This window comes from Mesoplodon densirostris, chromosome 14 (assembly GCF_025265405.1).
Source record: "Mesoplodon densirostris isolate mMesDen1 chromosome 14, mMesDen1 primary haplotype, whole genome shotgun sequence".
Classification (NCBI taxonomy): domain Eukaryota; kingdom Metazoa; phylum Chordata; class Mammalia; order Artiodactyla; family Ziphiidae; genus Mesoplodon; species Mesoplodon densirostris.
Genome location: NC_082674.1, coordinates 13,491,514 through 13,513,350, shown reverse-complemented (window position 1 = coordinate 13,513,350; position 21,837 = coordinate 13,491,514). Strand labels below are relative to the sequence as shown.

The 21,837-nt window shown below is 35.5% G+C and overlaps 1 protein-coding gene across 3 annotated transcripts in view; it reads right to left on the bottom strand.

Annotated features, from left to right (window-relative positions):
* The window catches only part of GEN1 (GEN1 Holliday junction 5' flap endonuclease), a 31,660-nt gene that overhangs the window by 9,440 nt on the left and 383 nt on the right, over positions 1 to 21,837 (bottom strand). Inside the window, exons 1-10 of one of the 3 annotated variants that reach the window (XM_060118012.1) lie at positions 21,087 to 21,832; positions 13,236 to 13,418; positions 12,363 to 12,549; positions 7,296 to 7,472; positions 6,080 to 6,190; positions 3,692 to 3,765; positions 2,258 to 2,349; positions 787 to 937; positions 328 to 364; positions 157 to 237 (exon numbers count right to left, since the gene is read on the bottom strand). In XM_060118012.1, coding sequence (XP_059973995.1) covers positions 157 to 237; positions 328 to 364; positions 787 to 937; positions 2,258 to 2,349; positions 3,692 to 3,765; positions 6,080 to 6,190; positions 7,296 to 7,472; positions 12,363 to 12,549; positions 13,236 to 13,396 — 1,071 coding nt within the window. In that variant the 5' untranslated portion in view covers positions 13,397 to 13,418; positions 21,087 to 21,832. Of the gene's footprint in view, positions 1 to 156; positions 238 to 327; positions 365 to 786; positions 938 to 2,257; positions 2,350 to 3,691; positions 3,766 to 6,079; positions 6,191 to 7,295; positions 7,473 to 12,362; positions 12,550 to 13,235; positions 13,419 to 21,086; positions 21,833 to 21,837 lie in introns of those variants that run through there. The other 2 variants (XM_060118011.1, XM_060118013.1) reach the window with 2 other exon arrangements.

Sequence of the window (21,837 nt, the reverse complement as noted above, 5' to 3'; positions counted from 1 at the left end):
CAAAGGAATGAAGATTAGATATAAATGCTGAAAAACACATGTGCACTCAAGAGCCATCTATTTCAAACTCCTCTCAGATCAGTCAAAGTGATTACCCCTTCTTATCTTCTTAGTATCCAACTTCACACTGTAAAATAAGAGTTTATTTTCAGATACCTGAAACAATAATAAATCAGGTCTTTGGTACCTGATTGCCATCACCAGTTTATCCTTGTTCAAAAGGAATTCTTGAATAACCTAGCAAGAGAACAGAAAATAGCAATTGACAAGTCAAACTTTTAAAAAAAGCTTCTGAGATAAACACATGGTTGAATTATTACTCATTACCTCATGGAATGGGAATCCCTCACAACTGCAAGCTTTTCTGAAAATAAGTTACATACATGTTATTAATACAATCAGGCAATTTTAGATATACTCTAAAATCATCCATTTAATCTCTTCTCAGTTAATGGAAAGTGTCCTTGTATAGTATCCTAGTCATCAAGCTTCTCAATGAAACATTATTAAATTACTATCTCCTAAGATAGCCTATTTTTTGAACAGAATCTAGAAAAGGATTTTGTGAAATGTTATTAATCTACATGGGGGAAAGTTATGCGGAAATAATTCAACCACAGGTGTGTGATAGGCCACATCAGGAAACAATGAGCATAAAAAACTTCTTTTTTTTTTTTTTTTTAGTTTCTGCTTTATAACAAAGTGAATCAGTTATACATATACATCTGTTCCCATATCCCTTTCCTCTTGCGTCTCCCTCCCTCCCACCCTCCCTAAAAAACTTACTTCTTAATACTGTTTTCTACTGCATTTAGTTGTCTCTCATGTTCTGTTCGGTGCCACTCACAAGGACAACAGTATTCATAATCATGTGGCTCACAATATCGATCAGTTTTACATAATTTGCATCCATTACGTTCATGATCCTTACGTGAACCTTCATGGAGACACAAAAAGTATGACTTTCACTGCTTTTTAGAATTACCTTCTATGTACATTTTTTTTTTTGCCCTTATCCAAATTTTCAAAAACAAATACTGCCTAGCACAATGCCTAGCCTATAGAAGGGTTTCAATACATTTAGGCCAAATAGAGTAATGAACACAATAATAATTCTTATGATAAAGTAGATCTTTAGCTATTACTATCACATGACACTATTTTTTTCTGTAAATTACCCTTCTGTCTGAAAGTGTTCATTTGTAATATGAAATTATACATTTATAATAATCTCAAATGGAAAACTGTGGTGTATGTGGTAGCTACATACAAGAAAAGAAGGACATTACTAGTAAAACATTATTTAGTTAATAGAATAATTCATGAAATGGTTTCTTTAATAAGAATATGAAAAGAATAGAGCAGTTAATTACCTCTGCTAGTGGCTAGCTCTCAGTTACTATATAGCTATTTTTAAACTATGCTTGGAACATAAATTCTGATTGTGGCCTGGGTGTGGGGTCCTAGTGCCCAGTAAAAGGAAAGCATGACTACCTTCAACACTTTTGAGAACACAAAGAACCTACATAACTGATATGACCTAAATTATCATTTATAAGGTACCAAAAAAACTACAGAATGGCATTTTATCTATAAAAACATTGATTTCTTCCATGGTTTCATCCATCATTTTAAAAGGCTAATGAAAACATATTAAGACAAATAGATAAAGCAGAATTTCTTTTAAAAGATGAGCTAACATGATCTCTTAATCTCTCCTGAGAGCAAAAGGTCTTTTTAACCCAGTACATGTCAGGGACATCATTTTTTTTATCAAGACTAATGAACAGGGTCCAAGCTACTTAACAGTGAACATGTATTAGAAATTAGTTTTAAGCCACTATCTTCACACACAATAAAAATGCACTATAGGACAGTTAAGAATTCTTTAAATATATAAATATAAATCACTGATACATAAGCAAATGATTTCACTTCCATTTTTCCCTAAGATTTATCAGTACAATTTTTTTTCTTAAAATGGATTTCTATATTGAAAACATAATTTTAGGATCAAAGTAATCTGATAACATAGTTCGAAACTGCACATATCCTATATTTATCATTTACATCACGTTATTTCATTCAATAAATATTTATTGAGTGCCTACTGTGTGTATGTGACACAACTCCTGACACTGAGGGTTCCCAATCTGGTAAGGAAGGTAGGGATGTAAAAAGTACTATAAGAACAGAGATGAAAACATAGGTATCAGACAATAATATTCTAGAGCTATCATTCCCTATGTCTGCTTACCTGGATGGGAACATACAGAGCAATGAGCCAGTTTGCTAACAACTGCTGGTTGTGAATTAGAGTAACAAATTTTTTCATTCCACTGATTAAACCTTTAAAAGAAAATGGTATTAAAAAGAAAAAATAAAGAATAAGGTCACCAAAATGCCATGTTCTCAAATATCAGGCTATTCTATTCCTTTCCACCTGCCTACTTATTTTTCCTTTGGTGGTGAAGTTGCTGTCCCAGTCTGGGGACATAAAAACATAAAAAAATTAAAAATAACTAGGGGGAAGTTTAGTCTAAATTAATAAAAATTGGAATGACAGATAATTATAACAAAGTGTAATCTCATTATTTTCAAGCGTGAAGGCAAACACTTTATAAAATGTTGCCAAAAGTACATATTTGCTGAAGCTGTCTCAATAAGAATGATTTGTAGTTAGCCAAGTGCCATATTTGCTTGCTTTTCCTTTTTTATTTTATTCTTCACAATTCCCAAATGATTCCTTAACTCACCCCCATGCCAAAGTATACCTTTGCTTTTCTGCTTTGGAAAACAGTAATCACTGATGTTAATAATGAGTTTATTAAAGTCTTAGATATATCAGTAGCTTTACAGCTGAAAGAGAAGCACTAAAAGAAAGAGCATGGCTATTCGAAATCTTTCTCATGGTCACCCCTTCTTCATTTCTACCACTTAATGTTTCCTTTCATGTACTCACTATCTCATAACTACTGGAGGCAAGGACTATTTTAAGTCTCCCAGTGTCCTAGTTCCTTTCCTTTTTATTCATTTTATACTTTATCATCATAAATATTAATTTTTATAAAACATTGCCCTCATCAAGTAAATATAACTGACATGCTTTCAAAACCAAACAGCACAGTTTGTAAACTTTAATATACTCTGTATCCTAACTGTCTTGAATCCTCAGATTGTACAGTTAATTCATTAGAATTAACGTATTACTAAATTTGTGGCTATAGAACAAAGGGCAGTCAAATAAAACTTTTGATCAAGTGTTATTAAATATTTGCAACATATCAGGCATTTCATTTATAGAAAAATATAGTACCAAAGTATTTATATAAAAAGTAATTTAAAATATAAAATTAATTTAATGTTAGTTTATCTTTATTTGTTGATGAAATAGTCTAAAATAGCCTGTGGCAAATACCCACGGTTATAAATAAACGCATTTGACATCTTACTACTTGTGTTTGTAATGAGCTAATAATATTGAAAAAACCAAAATATGGCTTAGGACATATACTTTTCAGCTTCCTTTGGAAAACTTCTGAATAAATAAAATAACTGATTTTAAATAAAAATACAGATCATCTCAAAAATACAAAACCTTTTTTTGGAAAGCACAATACTTTTTGTATTCACTATTAAGTTCAACAAGAATAAAAGACTAATGTCACAATAAAAAGTAATTTTTAGTTACCTCTGAAGTAAACTTTGCCCTTTCAAAATCTTTATAAGTTTTAATGCTTGCTCTTTTCCAACTCCAGGGACTCCCTTTCAGAAAGTGGGAAAAGAAGTTCAAACGTTAATCACTAGGGAATCGATAAATGAAGGGTGAGACGTCCATTCAATGTAAGATTGTGTAGCTCAAAGAATGAGGTAACTGTGTGCAAGACACATTGTTACGTGTAAAATGAAAATTGCAGAACAGCATACAGTATGATTTAGATTTGTAAGTTAAATAACAATTATATTGTTAACTTATGCAAACAAAAAAGTCAGAGTGTGATATACCAAACCACTGACTGTTTATTTTAGGAGAGGGAGGAACAGAATTTTAGAGGGCTTTCATTTTCTATGTTAATTATTTTGACAGTATTTTAATTTGACCTAACTTTATGTTATATTTGTAATCAGGAAAAGGCATGTTCATTTGATTATATGAACATATAATATTTAAAGATCCAGACAACCAAAGAGAACAAAAGAGAAGTCTAAGTTAACTCTTGAAATTAATAACTTAAGAAAATTAAAATAAGCATTGTTTCCTACACAAAAAATATATAAATAAATGTATATTCACATGACAATTTCTGGTTTAAATGGAGTCTTCCAGTTCCTATAAAGGTTTATTAATATGTCTTTGTAAGCAAGGCTGTTCTTTAGCCGATATGCATCAGGAGAGACATACCAGTGTTAAAATACTTCTAAACTGGTTAGTAAATAGCCAATGCCCATGTACCCTGAGTGCCTGCCAGCAAAGGGGTCTCCCCCTTAAAATGAATTCCCTTTCCAATCCACCTACACTCAGGATTCAGCTAAAAGGGTAACATATAGCACAATAGAGGGTATCCAGAAGCATTTTCCATCTCTACAGCCTATGTCTTTAGTAAAACAGTTGCTGGATATTTTGTATGTCACCCTTCATGTGTTAGCGTTTAGTTATATATTAAATTTTTTAGGCAAATCATGATAGTAGAGACTTAAAGATCATTAAGTACAATGATATAAATAGATAGCAGTTTTGGTTGCAAGGAAACAAAAAATCAAAATAGGTAAGGCTAGTATATAATACCATTGCAGCTAAAATTGGTTTCTGTGAGTTCAAGTTTGCAAATTTTTTCTTATATTCAACACTGAGCTGTTTTTAGACTTTAATTATGATACAATTACATATGGGAAACAAATCTATTTCAGAATGAGAACTATAATAATTATTTTCTGTGTTGTTTAACAGTTCTTTTCCTCCTGTTTTCTTTTCTTACTAGTTAAAAAAAATTGTTGACTTCTCTATTTGGTCACTGGTGACACAGACTAGAAATCAGAGTTAATAAATTTACTATCCTACTATTTTTTCCTCTCCCAAGCTCTAGTGAAAAAAAATTATATGTCATCCTTCTTTAGACTTCTCTTGGGGATAGAGTCTATAGTATAATGAGGGGTTTAGTAAGGATACAAAGATGATCAGCAGGAACATAATAATGGGACTATATAAAAATAGTAGGAGCTACAGTACAAGTCATTTTATAGTTTTAAACATCATATTTATGAATGTGGTTATCATTGTCTTTTTTTTTTTTTTTTTTTTTTTTTTTTGGTGTTACGCGGGCCTCTCACTGTTGTGGCCTCTCCCGTTGCGGAGCACAGGCTCCAGACACGCAGGCTCAGTGGCCATGGCTCATGGGCCTAGCCGCTCCACGGCATGTGGGATCTTCCCAGACCAGGGCACGAACCTGTGTCCCCTATATTGGCAGGCGGACTCTCAACCACTGTGCCACCAGGGAATCCCATCATTGTAATTCTTAATTCATCCCTCACCTATTATACCTGTTACAGAGAACTATATTGTGTATCTTAAGATATAAAATAAAAGGTTTTCATGAGCAAAACTCAATGCAATGCTAAGAGGCATGGAAGGGTGAATGGCTTAACCCAATAATCATGTTGCCTAGCAACAGTAACAATAACACTGAGCATGTGCACAAAAAGAAAGCTAAAATGGAGATGCAAAACTCAGACAACAGTGAGAGAAACTAATATTGGCATGAGACAAGGAAAGAGTAATTCCTACATTTCTCTAAAAAGATAGTCAAACATGAATGTGAATCTCTTAGAGGAATGGTTTACTGAGATTTAAGCTGTGGTACTAGTTATGATTCTATTCTCATTTATAACATTCAGTATAATGATGAGCAAGCTGTTTAATGCCACTTGAGATGCTGATTATTTTAGTTACTGAATAGTTTATTACACCTATATTCTAAATTAGGTTCTTAATTATATGATATTATATTCATATTTATGCATCATGTAAGGTATCAAAAAACCCCATTATGAAGAGTAAATAAATATGACAATTTCAGCAGACCTTTGGAAGATAATCACAGCCAAGTAGTATTGCTAGCCCAACCAGAGCATTTCTATCCAAACCTAGTTTACTCTCGATGGTTGACATTGTATAACAGTCAACATGTGGGTCCTAGAAGAAAGAACAGATTCAGTTTCATCTTCAAAAAACTAAACAAAAACAACATTATAAAAAATAATTTGTCAAAGCTGTCTCTAAATGTTTATTCCTAGAAGTTTAAAATTATCCTGATCACCAGAATCTTCATAAAATCTAACACTTCAATATCTGGAAATAAAGTCATAGTTTCAAAAATGGCTTTAAAAAATTAACTATAGTAGTCATTTTTTCCTCTTGTTTTTTGGTGTCTACAAAAGTAGATTTTCATCTTGTACAATTAAGCACTGTAAAATGTATATTATAGAAATTGTATATTATTGTAATTACATCATCAGAAGTTAACTATCATTAACAGCATCAGGCATATTCTTCTAAGAAACATGTTCTTTGACACATGCATACAAATATTTATTACTCTATTTTTAAGTAAAAATAGGATTATATAAAAATACTATTTTGCAATATTTCTTGCCCACTAATATAACTGGATATCTTTAATATCAATAATATATACCTTTTTAATGATTGCTTACATTAGATGGACTCTAAGGCAGTGTTTCTCAATGGGGATACTGGGAGCATTTTCAGAAAGATAACAGAATTTTTTGGCAAGAGGTTTAGTCTCTCTGGCTCTAATCCACCAAAGGTCCATAGTCTCCCTTGCCCAACCTTGAATAATTACAACCAAAATGTCCCATGTATTACCTCCCTCCATGAGAACCGTGGCTGTATTTAGCCATTCTCTATCAATGGGCATTTGGGTGCTTGCCAAATTTTTGTAATTAGTGACAATGCTGCAGTTAACATCCTTGTATATCTCTCCTTGCATATTTGTAGGTGTTGTTGAGGCTTACTAAAAGTGCAAATTCTGGGTCAAGGCAATACATATTGTATGCAATTTTATAATATATAGTTGAAACTGATTTAGAATTAAACCTGGTGAAACAAGTCAAGCCCTTAGGAGACAAATCCACATTTCAAAGAGAATGAACTATGTGGCACTGATATTTTTAGTAACAGTAAACATTTTACTTAGCGACTGCTAAGTGCCAAGAATTAATCCCTTTAAAAAAAGTAGTGTGTAAAACAAATGCTGAAAAAGAGAAAGAAAAAATACCTTGGAATTCATAGTGAAATTTCTATAAACAGTTTGGGCCCCATAAAGGAAAGCATCTCCATCATTGGTGAGGCAGCCATCTACATAACCACTGGCATTGAGGTAAGCACACATGGCTTCAGCTTCCCCAGCAGCTTGGACCCAGGGAATTCCTAAGCATTCTAGCATATCAAGACACTGAAAAGAAAAAGTCAGTGCAACAAATCTAAGAACATTTTTTTTTTTTTTTTTTGTGGTACGCGGGCCTCTCACTGTTGTGGCCTCTCCCATTGCGGAGCTCCGGATGCGCAGGCTCAGCGACCATGGCCCATGGGCCCAGCCGCTCCGCGGCATGTGGGACCCTCCCGGACCAGCACGAACCCACGTCCCCTGCATCCGCAGGCGGACTCTCAACCATTGTGCCACTAGGGAAGCCCTAAGAACATTTTTATTGCTGCTTTTTTCAGTGTTTAACTTACTTCTATATCACAAATATTAATAGTAGTTATTTAGGTATTTTAAAAGTTATTACATTTAAGAAACAACTGGAAACTTGAGCACTGAATACTTAATGGCAAAGTATTAGTATTAAACTGTTAGATGCAATAATAAAAATTATATTGTGGTTATGTTTTTATTTTTTAAGAGCCCTTATCTTTTAGAGAAAGGTATTGAAATACTAAAACAATATTATGTCTGGGATTTGCTTCAAAATAACGTGGGACCTCCTAGAGAAATGGAAATAAAAACAAAACTAAACAAATGGGACCTAATGAAACTTAAAAGCTTTTGCAGAGCAAAGGAAACCAAAAACAAGATGAAAAGACAACCCTCAGAATGGGAGAAAATATTTGCAAATGAAGCAACTGACAAAGGATTAATCTCCAAAATTTGCAAGCAGCTCATGCAGTTCATGAAAAAAACAAACAATCCAATCCGAAAATGGGCAGAAGACCTAAATAGACATTTCTCCAAAGAAGATATACAGGTGGCCAACAAACACATGAAAGGATGCTTAACATCACTAGTCATTAGAGAAATGCAAATCAAAACTATAATGAGGTATCACCTCACACCAGTCAGAATGGCCATCATCAAAAAATCTACAAACAATAAATGCTGGAGAGGGTGTGGAGAAAAGGGAACCCTCTTGCACTGTTGGTGGGAATGTAAATTGATACAGCCACTATGGAGAACAGTATGGAGGTTCCTTAAAGAACAGAACTACCATATGACCCAGCAATCCTGCTACTGGGCATATACCCTGAGAAAACCATAATTCAAAAAGAGTCATGTACCACAATGTTCACTGCAGCTCTATTTACAATAGCCAGGACATGGAAGCAACCTAAGTGTCCAATGACAGATGCATGGATAAAGAAGATGTGGCACATATACACAATGGAATATTACTCAGCCATAAAAAGTAACAAAATTGAGTTATTTGTAGTGAGGTGGCTGGACCTAGTCTGTCATACAGAGTGAAGTAAGTCAGAAAGAGAAAAACAAACACTGTATGCTAACACATATATATGGAATCTAAAAAAAAAGAAATGGTTCTGAAGAACCTAGGGGCAGGACAGGAATAAAGACGCAGACGTAGAGGATGGAGTTGAGGACACGGGGAGGGGGAAGGGTAAGCTGGGACGAAGTGAGAGAGTGGTATGGACATATATACATCACCAAACGTAAAACAGATAGCTAGTGGGAAGCAGCCGCATAGCACAGGGAGATCAGCTCAGTGGTTTGTGACCACCTAGAGGGGTGGGATAGGGAGGGTGGGAGGGAGATGGGTGGGATAGGGAGGGTGGGAGGGAGATGCAAGAGGGAGGAGATATGGGGATATATGTATATGTAGAGCTGATTCACTTTGTTATAAAGCAGAAACTAACACACCATTGTAAAGCAACTATACTCCAATACAGATGTTAAAAAAAAAAATGTGGGAGTAAAGGAGTGGGCGGGAGTATAGATGAAACAAAATTGGTCAAGAGTTGATAATTGTTAAAGATTGGTGATGGGCTACTTTTATATTCATTTAAAATTTTCTGTAAGGAAAAGCTAAAAATTTTAATGTCAATTAAAAAGTAATCCATATTTGATTAAAAAATTAATTCAAAAAGTACTTTTAAAAGTAGTGAATATGCAATTTTCATTGTCTTGTTCAATGCTATTATCTCAAGAGTCTGGAAATATCTTGACATAATAATAATTAATCACATTAACATTTACATCTGTAAAACGACAGCAATTCTTCTCACATGATGATCAGCCCAATATGAGCTCTTCCAAAGAAGACGCTACTACACAATTTTGGCTTGAGACCTTAAAGTGCACTTCTTATCACCTCCCCTGTATGATGAAACTCTCACATTATGGGGAACCACACAGGGGTCCATTGCTGGTGTGCTCCTAGTAAGTCAAATGTCTGTACAGGATGTTTATATCAATTTGTGGTTTTCTTGGGGTTATGAATTTAACCCAGCTGAGTAGCTTATAGTTTAGCTTTACAGCCTAGTGCATTCTTTCTTGTCGTATGTGATACTCTCATTCTATCACTGAGGAATACTGGATATGGTGAGGAAAAGAGGCTATTTACCTAGTTTCTAGAGACAGAAAAAATATCATCTCTTTTGCTTTAACTGATTGTTTGCATGCTATATGATGTAATAAAAACCTCTGCCAGATGTTGCCCAAGGTGGACAAGGTTCAGAAGGACAAAGTACTATGTCAAAAAAAAAGGTGCTTTTCAGAACTCTGGCTGGGTGACTTTAGAGACAGTTTTGTTATAGGTGCTGCTTTACTGCAACACCATAGTTGTTTCTAATTTACCCATACATAAAAAGTATCCTTTCATAAAAAACAACAAGAGTTTAAAAGTCATTTCAGATTCTGTTCCAACTCTTTTCAAAAACCAGCACAGAATTTGTGATGAGGTTGGTTGCAATTTTCTCTCCCCTAAGTCTCTATCATGTGGGGTGGAGGTTGTGTTGGAGGACTAATGTGTGCTTTTCATGCTTGTAACTAAAAATGGCAGTAGATTAGGAGAACGTAAGGCTTAGTAACTGAGTGTACAGAAATATGATAATGATTAATGGCCAGGCAACATTGAACCAATACAAAATGCCTAAGAACACCAGAATTAGAGACATAAAGAAATAGGAATAGAGCAATTTTCTCAAAAGGATATAAACACCTTTTTGCTTTATACTGGGTATTTAATGCCTTAAGTATGTAAACCATAGATATTTCCAGGAACTGATTACACAAGAAATAATTAGAATTCAGTACAGATATTTTTTTCAATTACTGATAGTCATTAAGGTAGAATAGTCACTAACTGAAAATTATTATTTTTAATCACATAAAAATAGAAAATAGAATTTCTGGAGAAAAATGCTTATTAATTTATGCAATACCTTTTAAAAGAAATTAAAATTTTAAACAACATTAAAAAGAAAACCAGGGATAGGAACTCAAAGCAAATATGATAAAAGGTTTATTCCTTAGTATATAAAGAATATGAACAAAAGAAAAAGTAAAACCTCAAAAGGTAAGTGGGGAAAGGATATGATGGTCATTACCCAGAGAGGGACTAAAACTAAGTTAAATGTTTAACCTCACCATTAAAAGAACAATACATATTAAATATGTATTATATGTATTTATACATATTATATAAACAAAGAAATGTCTTCGATTTTCCACACTAAATAGTACAAAGATAAACCTCCTAATATCCAATAATCTTGTGGGTGCAATGAAATTGCCTATCTCATATCTGTACTGGTAGAAAGTAATTGGCAAGTGTTATAAAATCACTCCTAAACTTTGGTCTATCAATCCTACTTTGGGTAATTTTATCTTAAAATCACAAGAAAAAGCTATGCTTACAAAAAATGTTCATCATAATTTCCTGTATAATAGAGAAGAACTAAAAAGCAAACAATATACAATACAATATAAAATCATGGGGAATGATTTCATACCTTCATACATGTTGTACCATCATTAAAGTAATGATTTTGAATAGAATATGGCAACAGGGAAACATGGGTATGTTAAGTGAAAACTCCAGATAAAAATTATTTGTGCATGATTACTGCAAGTTTTAAAAACATATACCCTTAAAAAAGAGACAGGGGACTTCCCTGGTGGCGCAGTGGTTAACAATCCTCCTGCCAATGCAGGGGACACGGGTTTGAGCCCTGGTTGGGGAAGATCTCACATGCCACAGAGCAACTAAGCCCGTGCGCCACAACTACTGAGCCTGTGCTCTAGAGCCCGCGAGCCACAACTACTGAAGCCCGTGTGTCTAGAACTCATGCTCCACAAGAGAAGCCACTGCAATGAGAAGCCCACACACTGCAAGGAAGAGTAGTCCCAGCTTGCAGCAACTAGAGAAAGCCCCCACGCAGCAACGAAGACCCAACGCAGCCAAAAATAAATAAATAAATTTATAAAAAAATAAATAAAATAAAAAGAGACAAGATAATAATAGCTTCCTATCATTTTACTTACTTTATCGTATTATAGATTTTTCTTCTTTTTAAATTTTTATAAAAATATATATTTTATAACGTATAAATATATTAAAATATAACTGAGTACTTTTTAAAATTACAAAGCCCTAAAGGAAGCCAAATATGTATTCTGTCTATGAACTCTCATTAATCCTGAATGAGTAAAGTATGAATGAATGAGACCTCTATTCTGGGAATTCTTTAAGTGCTGAAGATGTCATAAAATGTTACATATTAAGTCCTGACTATGTACCGGTTGTTTTAGATATATTTCCTCTAATTTTTACCATATCCCTGTAAAGTATTACTATCCTATTTTACAGAGTAGGAAACGAGGCAGACAGGTTAAAAATCTTGCCCACTGTCTCAGAGTTTCTAATGTCCAGTCAGAATCTGAACGCAGGTGAGTTTCACTCCAAAACTTAAACTCCCTTCTCTATTCACACTGTCCTTCTAGTCACAGTAAAGTTAATAAGTATTAAGGATGCTGAACGAAAAACTTTATCAGAGTAAAATATACTCTATAATTCAAATCAGAATTATTAGATCATATCTGAATGCTCACCTCCTTTAAGACTGATTTAAAATGGGATCTCCCTGTTTTCTGAGACCATGTTTTTCCCGAAGGTCCATACCGAATCTGATTCCTCTTACTTATGACATCAGCTTTCAGCTTTGGGGGTTCCCCTTCCATAACGAACACCAGTTTTACATCCATTAGTGTTAAATATGAGATACGAAAAAATAGGTTCCTGAAATATAAAAGTTAATAATACATGAATCATCATATATTGATAGCAGAAGTCAACATAGCAGTATGACATAATGGCAAGAACATTAGTATCAAAAATGTTATATGCAATAACATTTTATTTGTTAAGATTTTATTTTACATAGACTGGACTGAGAGAGCACTGTGTGTCTTTTAGCAAAGGAGATTTATGATTATTCTAATTGCTATGTGGAAGATGGTTTGGAGGAGGAGGCCAAGAGAGGAGGGAGGGAAACTAGCGAAGATTTCATCTCAGCAGGGCAGATAAGAGACGTTGGCATCCACTGAGGCAGTGCTTCTGGACGTCGAGAGAAGTTTGTGAATGCAGGGTATATTCTGGAAGTAGAACTGGCAAGACATTCTGATGGACTGGATGTGTGGAGGACAAAACAGGGGGAGAATGGCTCCCAAATGTCTGGCTTTTAGTCATCAAAGCATCCTTGTGGATATGTTAAATAGGCAGCCAAGTATATGAGTCTGAAGCTCAAAGGGTACGAGGTACAAATGTGTGTTATCAATATGCAGATGGCAGATCGAGACACGTTAATACATTTTAAAATCTCAAAAGGTAAAACAGCAACAACAAAAGAAATGAAGTGGAAACAAAACCAAGACATCCACTGCTTATGCAATCATCTATTTATATTCTGAGCACGTTTACTCTACCTGAGGTGGGGCTTCATGACTGTCCCAATCATTTTTTTGACTGTCTGTGCTTCACATACCCAGAGACTCAGATCAACCGCAATGGTTTTCCCACCAAGACTGTGCAAGTGGACGTGTTGTTTAACAGGCTCCAGAATCTGCCACAAGTCATTCACTCCCATCCTGGTGATTATCTGCAGCACACTTTTCAAAAGATTGTTAAAAGACATAGAAGCTCAGAACAGAAATTCAAACAGTGTATTCTGAGCTAGTGTGGGGTGATTCATAAATAATAGAGTATTCTTATTTCTTCCATTGGTCAGCTCTTCCGAATGAATCAAGAACACCTGAAACGTTAAAAATGGTGCTAATACACTTAGTGGCTTCAAAAATACTGACACAACTAACAGATGAAAAGTTATTAACAGATTATAGCATGCTGAATTTGTCCTTAAAATCCACTCATGTCACCAAATATGTTTCTCTATAGTACTGAAAAATAGTTATTTTTAAACTTAATGTAACCAATGCCAATGGCTGCCTTGTCCCTCCTCATTCTTTCCTCTTTTCCACGCAGTCTTTAGCAGTGGCTGAGAATAAAATTTTTCACATGGTCACATTAACATTGCATGAAATTTGGAAAATAAAAGGAAAAATTACCCCCATCTCAAAAGGTGGTAATTGGCTTCTCCCACCTAATAAGAGCTAACAAATGCAGAGACCGGTACAAAATCCACAGATGTGGCAATGCATATTTGTCTTCTTGAGAATTCACTCCTTGATTTACATACCTAAAGAGAGAATAGGACTAGTCCTCTATCATAATCAGGAAAAACAAAAAGACAAAAGCAAGGAAGAATGCAAACGCACAAACAAACCAAAAAACACAAAAGATTAATGAAGGAAAACTGATGGAAAAGTGGGGGGGTGGAGATAGAAAAGGAAGAGTTGAAGGAATACATAATTTTTTTTTTAAAGGAGCACTGGCTTTTTAAATTGCAAGGTCATGCATGTTCATTGTGGGAAAATAAAAAATCTTTTAAAAGAAAAATATTTTAAAATCACCTATAGTTCCACTATCCAAAGAAAACTGATGTTAAACTCTTTTCTATGTACATACATTTTAAAAACAAAATTGGCCTAAACCCTGCTATTGTAACCTGCTTTGGTATTTTCTATACGCCAGTTTTTCCTTATTAAACATCTATAGCTGTTTTTCTTTTCCTTTGTTATTATTTGATAAAAAATATTATGTAGCATTTGCATTGAAGATTCAGTCTATGTAAAAGTCTGACTATGTATCATCTGAATAATGACCTTAATTCACTCTATAAACACAAGGTAGGATACAAGACATATTAAGACAAAAAGCTATCACCACAATGTAAAGCCATTCTAAATAAAATGTAACTGTATTGTCTATTCCTTTAACAGGGTCCATAGTAAAAGCATATGTTCTCAAATTGTACATGGCTACAAAGAAAATAAATGTTGGAAATGTGGCTAGCTGTCATTTTCTCTGAGCTTTTCTGAATCTTAATTTTAAACGTGGTCAGTGTAACCCTAAGTAGTATTTTGTGCACTCCTTTGTATGAAGAGCTGCACAAATATTTGCCGATACGTCACTTTAGAAGGAAAATTATAGATTTAAATACAGAGAAGAAAGCATTAGGTAGTAATGGTGATTCCAGTGCTAATATAGTCTATTGCACATCAAGAAGGCCCAAAGATAGAACGTGGGTGGCACTGTGACATGGATTCAGAGTCAAGGTTTTATCTCTTTGTTAGTGAAAAGTTGTAGTAAATTCTGGAAAAAGAGCGGGGGCACATGTATTCCTTAAGGCATTATTATGAAGGGAAACAAGCCTTTTAAAGTGTTAACCACTAGGACTTCTCTGGTGGCGCAGTGGTTAAGAATCCACCTGCCAATGCAGGGGACATGGGTTCGAGCCCTGGTCCGGGAAGATCCCACTTGCCACGGAGCAACTAAGCCCGTGCTCCGCAACGAGAGAAGCCACCGCAGTGGGAAGCATGTGCACAGCAATGAAGAGTAGCCCCTGTTTGCTGCAACTAGAGAAAGCCTGCGTGCAGGAGCGAAGACCAGCGTCGCCAAAAATAAGTAAATAAATAAATTTAAAAGAAAAGAAAAAAATAAAGTATTAACCACCACAACATGTAAAATTCAGAAATAGAAAGTTTGAGGGGGAAGTTCTTACTGATAATTGTGCTTTCCTTTTATTTGTGACTCACGCTGGATACTGGAATGTGTTGTTACTGAAGGAAATTAAGCAACTTCTCTCTGGAGGAACGTTATCATAACTGATCCTAGTTCATTTAAATTTGACCCTGACGCTAGCTGTCAAATTTTTAAATGCAGGTATCTCCTGATTTAGCAATAGCTCTCCTAGGAATCTACTTTAAGATATGCTCTTAAGTGTTTACACATTTATATTCATTGTAACATTGTTTATAATAGACACTGGGAAGAACCAAATGAGCACAGCAGACATATCTTTAAGCAAATTATGGTATATTCAAACAATAGAATAGATGATGCAGAAAATAAAAATGGATACATCTACCTGAACTGATGAAATAGTCTCCAAGTTTCGAAATGAAAACAGGTACAAAATAGGTTATTTATTAGGGATGACTTAAGTTGAGAGATGTGAAAAATTACTCTGTGTTGTTTTTTTTTTGCATGTTTATTTTTTAAAATAACTATATGCTTGCATTACTTTTCAAATTAAAAAAAAAAGCTAAAAAATGTGGCCCTATCTATAAAGGGTTGGGCAAATAAACTAGAAATCTTTAGGTGGTTCATGTCTTGCCTAAATATTAAGTAATGAAATATGGACACAGTTCATGGGTCAATTAAAAAGCAATGCTCTACATATTTATGAGTACCTGAATATCAAATACGACTTCAGTATGTCTTTTTAAGGATAAGAGATTCACTTTTTCTGGTTTCCTCCAGAATGCCTAGGAATGAGTTATGTGGTCTTGGGCAAGGCGCATCTTTTCTCTGGCCCTTCCATCTCTAAAGTTCAATCCTTCCTACCATGTCTCTAATGTTTCATTACATAAGCTGACTACACATATCTAAATGAATAGTAAGAATAAAGACTGTTGCATGGGGCAGTGTTATCATGGCACACACAAACACATATTTATGTACAGGACTGTGATGTACCTTGTATTCCTTCTGAGGGTGATGGAAAAAAAATTGGAGAAACACTAATGAGGTAGACTCAATCTTAAAAACTGTAGTCCTCTATTTCAAGCACATTTGGAACATTTTTAAGGATCTTAACGGAATATATTATTCACTGGGGCAGCCATGCCTGGAAAAATAAAAATAAACCCAGAACTGATTCTATTAATATTTTAAGATTCCCAGATTGGATTGGATCCCTTAAGCAAGACAAAGAGGGCTGTTAACTAATCCCATAAGTAATGTCTTTAATATAATATGATCATTACATTTAAAACTTATTCATGTTATTTTAATTTCTTTTGTCAGAAATAAACCTGGTTTAAAGAATGAGCATCCCAGGACTTCCCTGGTGATGCAGTGGTAAAGAATCCACCTGCCAATGCAGGGGACACAGGTTCGAGCTCTGGTCCGGGAAGATCCCACATGCCGCAGAGCAACTAAGCCCCTGTGCCACAACTACTGAGCCTGCGCTCTAAAGCCCGCAAGCCACAACTACTGAGCCCATGTGCCACAACTACTGAAGCCCGCACACTTAGAGCCCGTGCTCCACAACAAGAGAAGCCACTGTAATGAGAAGCCCACGCACCACAAAGAATAGTCCCTGCTCACTGCAACTAGAGAAAGCCCGCATGCAGCAACAAAGACCCAATGCAGACATACATACATACATACATACATACATACATACATAAAAAGAATGAGCATCTGTGGTTATGTTACAGAACAACTAGCACTGGCAGCTGAACAGATATGTACCTAGGACATCTATTTTGGCTATTCCTTTATTATAATATGAGCAAAGACTACAAAGCTGTACCAATGGCTACTTAAACACAACTAGTATGAAAAACGCAGGCAAAAAGAAAAAAGGTCTGTAACAAAATTATCATTTAGGTCCCAGAAAGTAAAAATTAAGTTACTATCTCTGAGCTAAGGTTTTCTCTTCTGCACTTTCCTTAGTTATATGACATTTTCTAGGAAGAAAAAGTCTCTTTCATTGCCAGTCTTCCTGGTCACCACATTTTTTTCTTCCAGTTTTAATGAGATACAACTGACATACAGCACTGCTTAAGGTTCAGTTGTACAACATAATGATTTAACTTAAGTACATCATGAAATGATTACAGTAAGTTTACCACATCCATCATCCCATAAAGATACAAAATTAAAAAATGGTTTCCTTGTGTTGAGAACTCGGGATTTGCTCTCCTAACAACTTTCACATATAACATACAGCAATGTTAATGATATTAATCATGCTGTACACGACACCCTTAGTACTTATTTATTTTATAACTGGAAGTTTGTACCTCTGACCACCTTCATCCAATTCCTTTTTAAACTACTTTGGTACCTTGACCTAGAGTCCCAATATATCTACTGAAATGCATTTGAAAAAGGTTAAAAATCTCTCATGTCCCCCAAGCATACTCCTATAAAGTAGTAATGCTCTGCTGTTTCTTTCATAACCATGAAATAATTGCTGCTATCGTGAAACGTGCTTTTTTCCACTTTTTTCTCTGAATGATAGGACCCAAGGGGACAATTTTTACGAGCTAGCCTCTCTCTCTAACATACCCCAATGAGTCTTTTTTTTTTCTTTCTCTTAGTAACGTACCGTTAATGAATTTCCATTAGACCTTCTTGAATAACTGCAAGACTTTATATAGCCTTCACCACTTTTAACTAAAAAATAATAGATTAGAACTATGCCAAGCAACACTATTTAAAGGTTTGGTGGTAGGCATAAGAACTAGAAAGTTAACAGAAAGACTCCCAGGAAGATTATTTTTAGAGTCAGAGAGCTGAGTCTCCTTTGAATACTCTATAATGAAGAAACTTCTCTTCACTTTCCCTTTAATATTTATCCCTCATCATCTGACAACTTCTCCGAATTCTTGATAAGAACATCTAATCTCCTACTTTATCTTTACATGGATGCATAATATGCATCTAATTCTTGATTCCATCATCTCTCCTCAAAACTGTTCTAGCCCTAGTCATTGCCAAATATCCAGTTGCTTAGGCCAAAAACCTAGCAGTCATTCTTGATTGTTCTCTTTACTTCACTCTCTAACAGCAACTTGACCAACAAGTCCCCTGTCTTCAAAACACATCCTAAATCCCCGTTTCTAAAGATACTCTTCTAGTGCCTGAAGTCGGCTAACTGGCCTCTCTGCTTCCACTTTTTACTACCCGCCACCCACGCAATCATCCTCCCCATAGAAGTCACAATGATCTTATTTAAAAACCTAAAACATATTTAAAAATCTTCATCTCTTTGGTAATGGTTAGTGAATTTCCTTAAGGGTGACATAACTTCTCTTTGTTACCAGTTAATTTACTTCATTTGTGGTGCTATCTTATAGTTGTAAAATGCAAAAAATATTAATGTAAAATTACAAAGCATTCTAAGTGTAATACATTCTTTTAAAATACTATTTTAGGATTATCTTCAATAGATCTACAACCTAAGGTCTTTGTGCTCCTTTTGAAAATCACTTGTAAAACCAGAATATTAAATGAATACCTCAATAGTTCTGAAAGGGTAAAATTATGTGAAATATCTTATGAAAAATTACACCATGTGTGTGTTTGGTTTTTTGGCTGTGCCGTGTGGCTTGTGGGATCTCAGTTCTCCACTCAAGGACTGAACCTGGGCCACAGCGGTGAAAGCCCAGAATCCTAACTACTAGGCCACCAGGGAACTCCCCATGTTTTAAGAATGCACTTAATCTAAAATGTCTATTTCCACGATCTATTATTTCCCATTCCTTGTCACTTTCTTTGCACTAGCCCTTCCTTTGAAGTGATATTAAGTAGCAATGGTAAGACTGTAAAAGCATTTAAAGTTCCAAAAGGGGACAGAATGCAACAACTTTTAAGATATTCAAGTACAACTACACTCAAAGATAGAACAGATGGTTCTTGCATGAGGTCATGAGCAACCTGAAAAGGTTGCTTGAAAATAGCTCAGCATTAAGTAAAATTTAAAAATGCTACACATAGCAAACTCACCCCAAACTGTGTATAATTTTATCTTCCATTTTTATTTTAATAGGGTGAAATTTGAAATTTTTATGATGTAAGATTTGATGAGTCTCTACTCCTATCTTTCTTAATGTAATGATTTCATTGACATCAATCTGCTCATGCAATCAATGTATATTACATATATTTAAAAAAGTCTCCTAATATAGTTCTCAAGAACTAATGTGATGCAAGAATACTTATGTGAATCAACGAAGTTAGAACAACCCATAGCAAATAACTTTATAGCCTACTAGTGGCTTCAATTTATATGCTTTAGTGAAAGAGCATTGGACTTGGGATAGAAAACCTAAAATTTTGATCTTGGATATACACTGACTAGCTGTACAACCCTGGGAGGACATTTAACCCATCTACAAAATGAGAGGTATTAAACCAAATGAATTACAAGATTCTGATATCTTTTGAATCTCATCACCAATTCTGATAGCTTGGTATTAAAAACAAATCACTCTATTTCAGATATTATTTTTTGGTAGAAAGAACATGAATTTCTAGTTTAAAAAAAGAGCTTAAGAATCCCCTTCAAGTTAAAACAGAACCAAATCCTTTGATGTAACCATATGGTACCCATAAATCAATTTATGCTCCTAAAACTTCCTTAAAAGCTAATAAGCTTTATTGTTTAATTATAAAACTGAATGAGGTGAGAAAAGCACAGAACCTTGCTAATTCCACTAATGAATCAAATTTAAAGAACATAAAAGAGGTCAATGGTTTGATATGCAAAAATATACATTTTATTTAACTAACAGCTTTCCAGTTTTATTTCAGTTTTAAGCAGAAACATTAGAAACAATTTTTTTTAACAATAAAGCAGGAACTACTTTAAATTTCCCAATTCCCATGCAGATGACTCTATTTCATATAAAGTTTGGTAAACTGTATAATGCTTATTTCAGTTCAGGATTGTATTGTATAGGATTTAGCACATAATTTCACTAATTAATGCTGTGTTTATTATTTCTTCAGTTTTATTTTCATATGAATTTAGCTTAAACTTTGAATAATAATATAACCCAGGCTTAAATTACTTGTTATTAATAAATATTTATTAAATGCCTACTATTTACCAGAATTCTTCTTGGTGCTGGAGATAAAATATTGAAAGATCAAGCCCTGCATTTAAGGACTGTGGTTAGGTGAGATTAGAGATAAAAAGGGAATTATAACAATGTGACAAGTACAGGCACAGAAGTAAGGCTAGAGAACTGTAAGAGTAAACAGAGCTAAAGAAGGTATTCTACCTAGTGTAGGGCAGCTCCGGACGAGCAGGCTCAGCGGCCATGGCTCAGGAGCCCAGCCGCTCCGCGGCAAGTGGGGTCTTCCCGGACCGGGGCACGAACCCGTGTGCCCTGCATCGGCAGGCGGACTCTCAACCACTGCGCCACCAGGGAAGCCAAGGAAGACTTCTTAAAGGAAATGACATATAAGCAGAGACCTCCCAACTGTGCTTCCCATCTTTTACCCACAAGGACCACCTGGGCCAGATGTCGTAGTGTTTTCACCTATTTTGACTATGTCATATGTGTATCATGGCAAAGGCCAGGATAAGAACATATACTTGATTATCTTTAGAAGTAAAAGGGTAGGAATTTCCTTACTGGAGACCAGAAGTTTGACATCAATTTCTTCGGGGGTGTTCTGGGTTAGCAGTAAATACCCCGTTTTTCCATCTAGAAAGGAAGATTTTGGAGTATAGAAAGTATATTGCGTAGCTACATCAGCATGCCACGTGAAGAGCTGTGTAAAGACAGAGGCGGTAGCTTAATGTCGGGTTGAGAAGGCGCTGGAAGCTAAGCCAAGGAACTTAAACTTCTTTAGTTCCGATGTTTATTGAGAGGGTTTACAATGTAGGCACGCGCCAGAGGAAAGAAAGATTGTAAATAAACAACCACAATGCCTTAAGATAACTGCTATAATGGAAGTATTTCCAAAACACAAAGTTAACACCAAAAAAGAGGAACACCCAAGTGTGCCCACGGGGATCAGGGAAGGCTCGCCCAGGATGGCCTTGAACCAGGCGTGGGAGTGTACCCCACGGTGCCCGGGGGAAGGACATTCGGGACCCAGAGGCCTTGGCACGGCCGCCAGAGCGCGGAGCCGCGGCGGACAGCTCCCACGCGCCGGGGCGAACCGTAGGGACGGGGAGACTCCGAGCTCGGAAAGCAGGGCTGAATCCGGCCGGGAGCTTCGGATCGCTGTCCTCCTGGACCCAAAGGGAGCCTCTGACGGTGTTTTGGGAGGAGGGGCGGGTGCGACAGGGATGCGAACACAGAGATCGCCCCCAACCCAGACTGCAAAGGAGCCAGTGGAAGGACCCGGGCGGTGCCGTCTCTCCACCGTTCTGCGGGA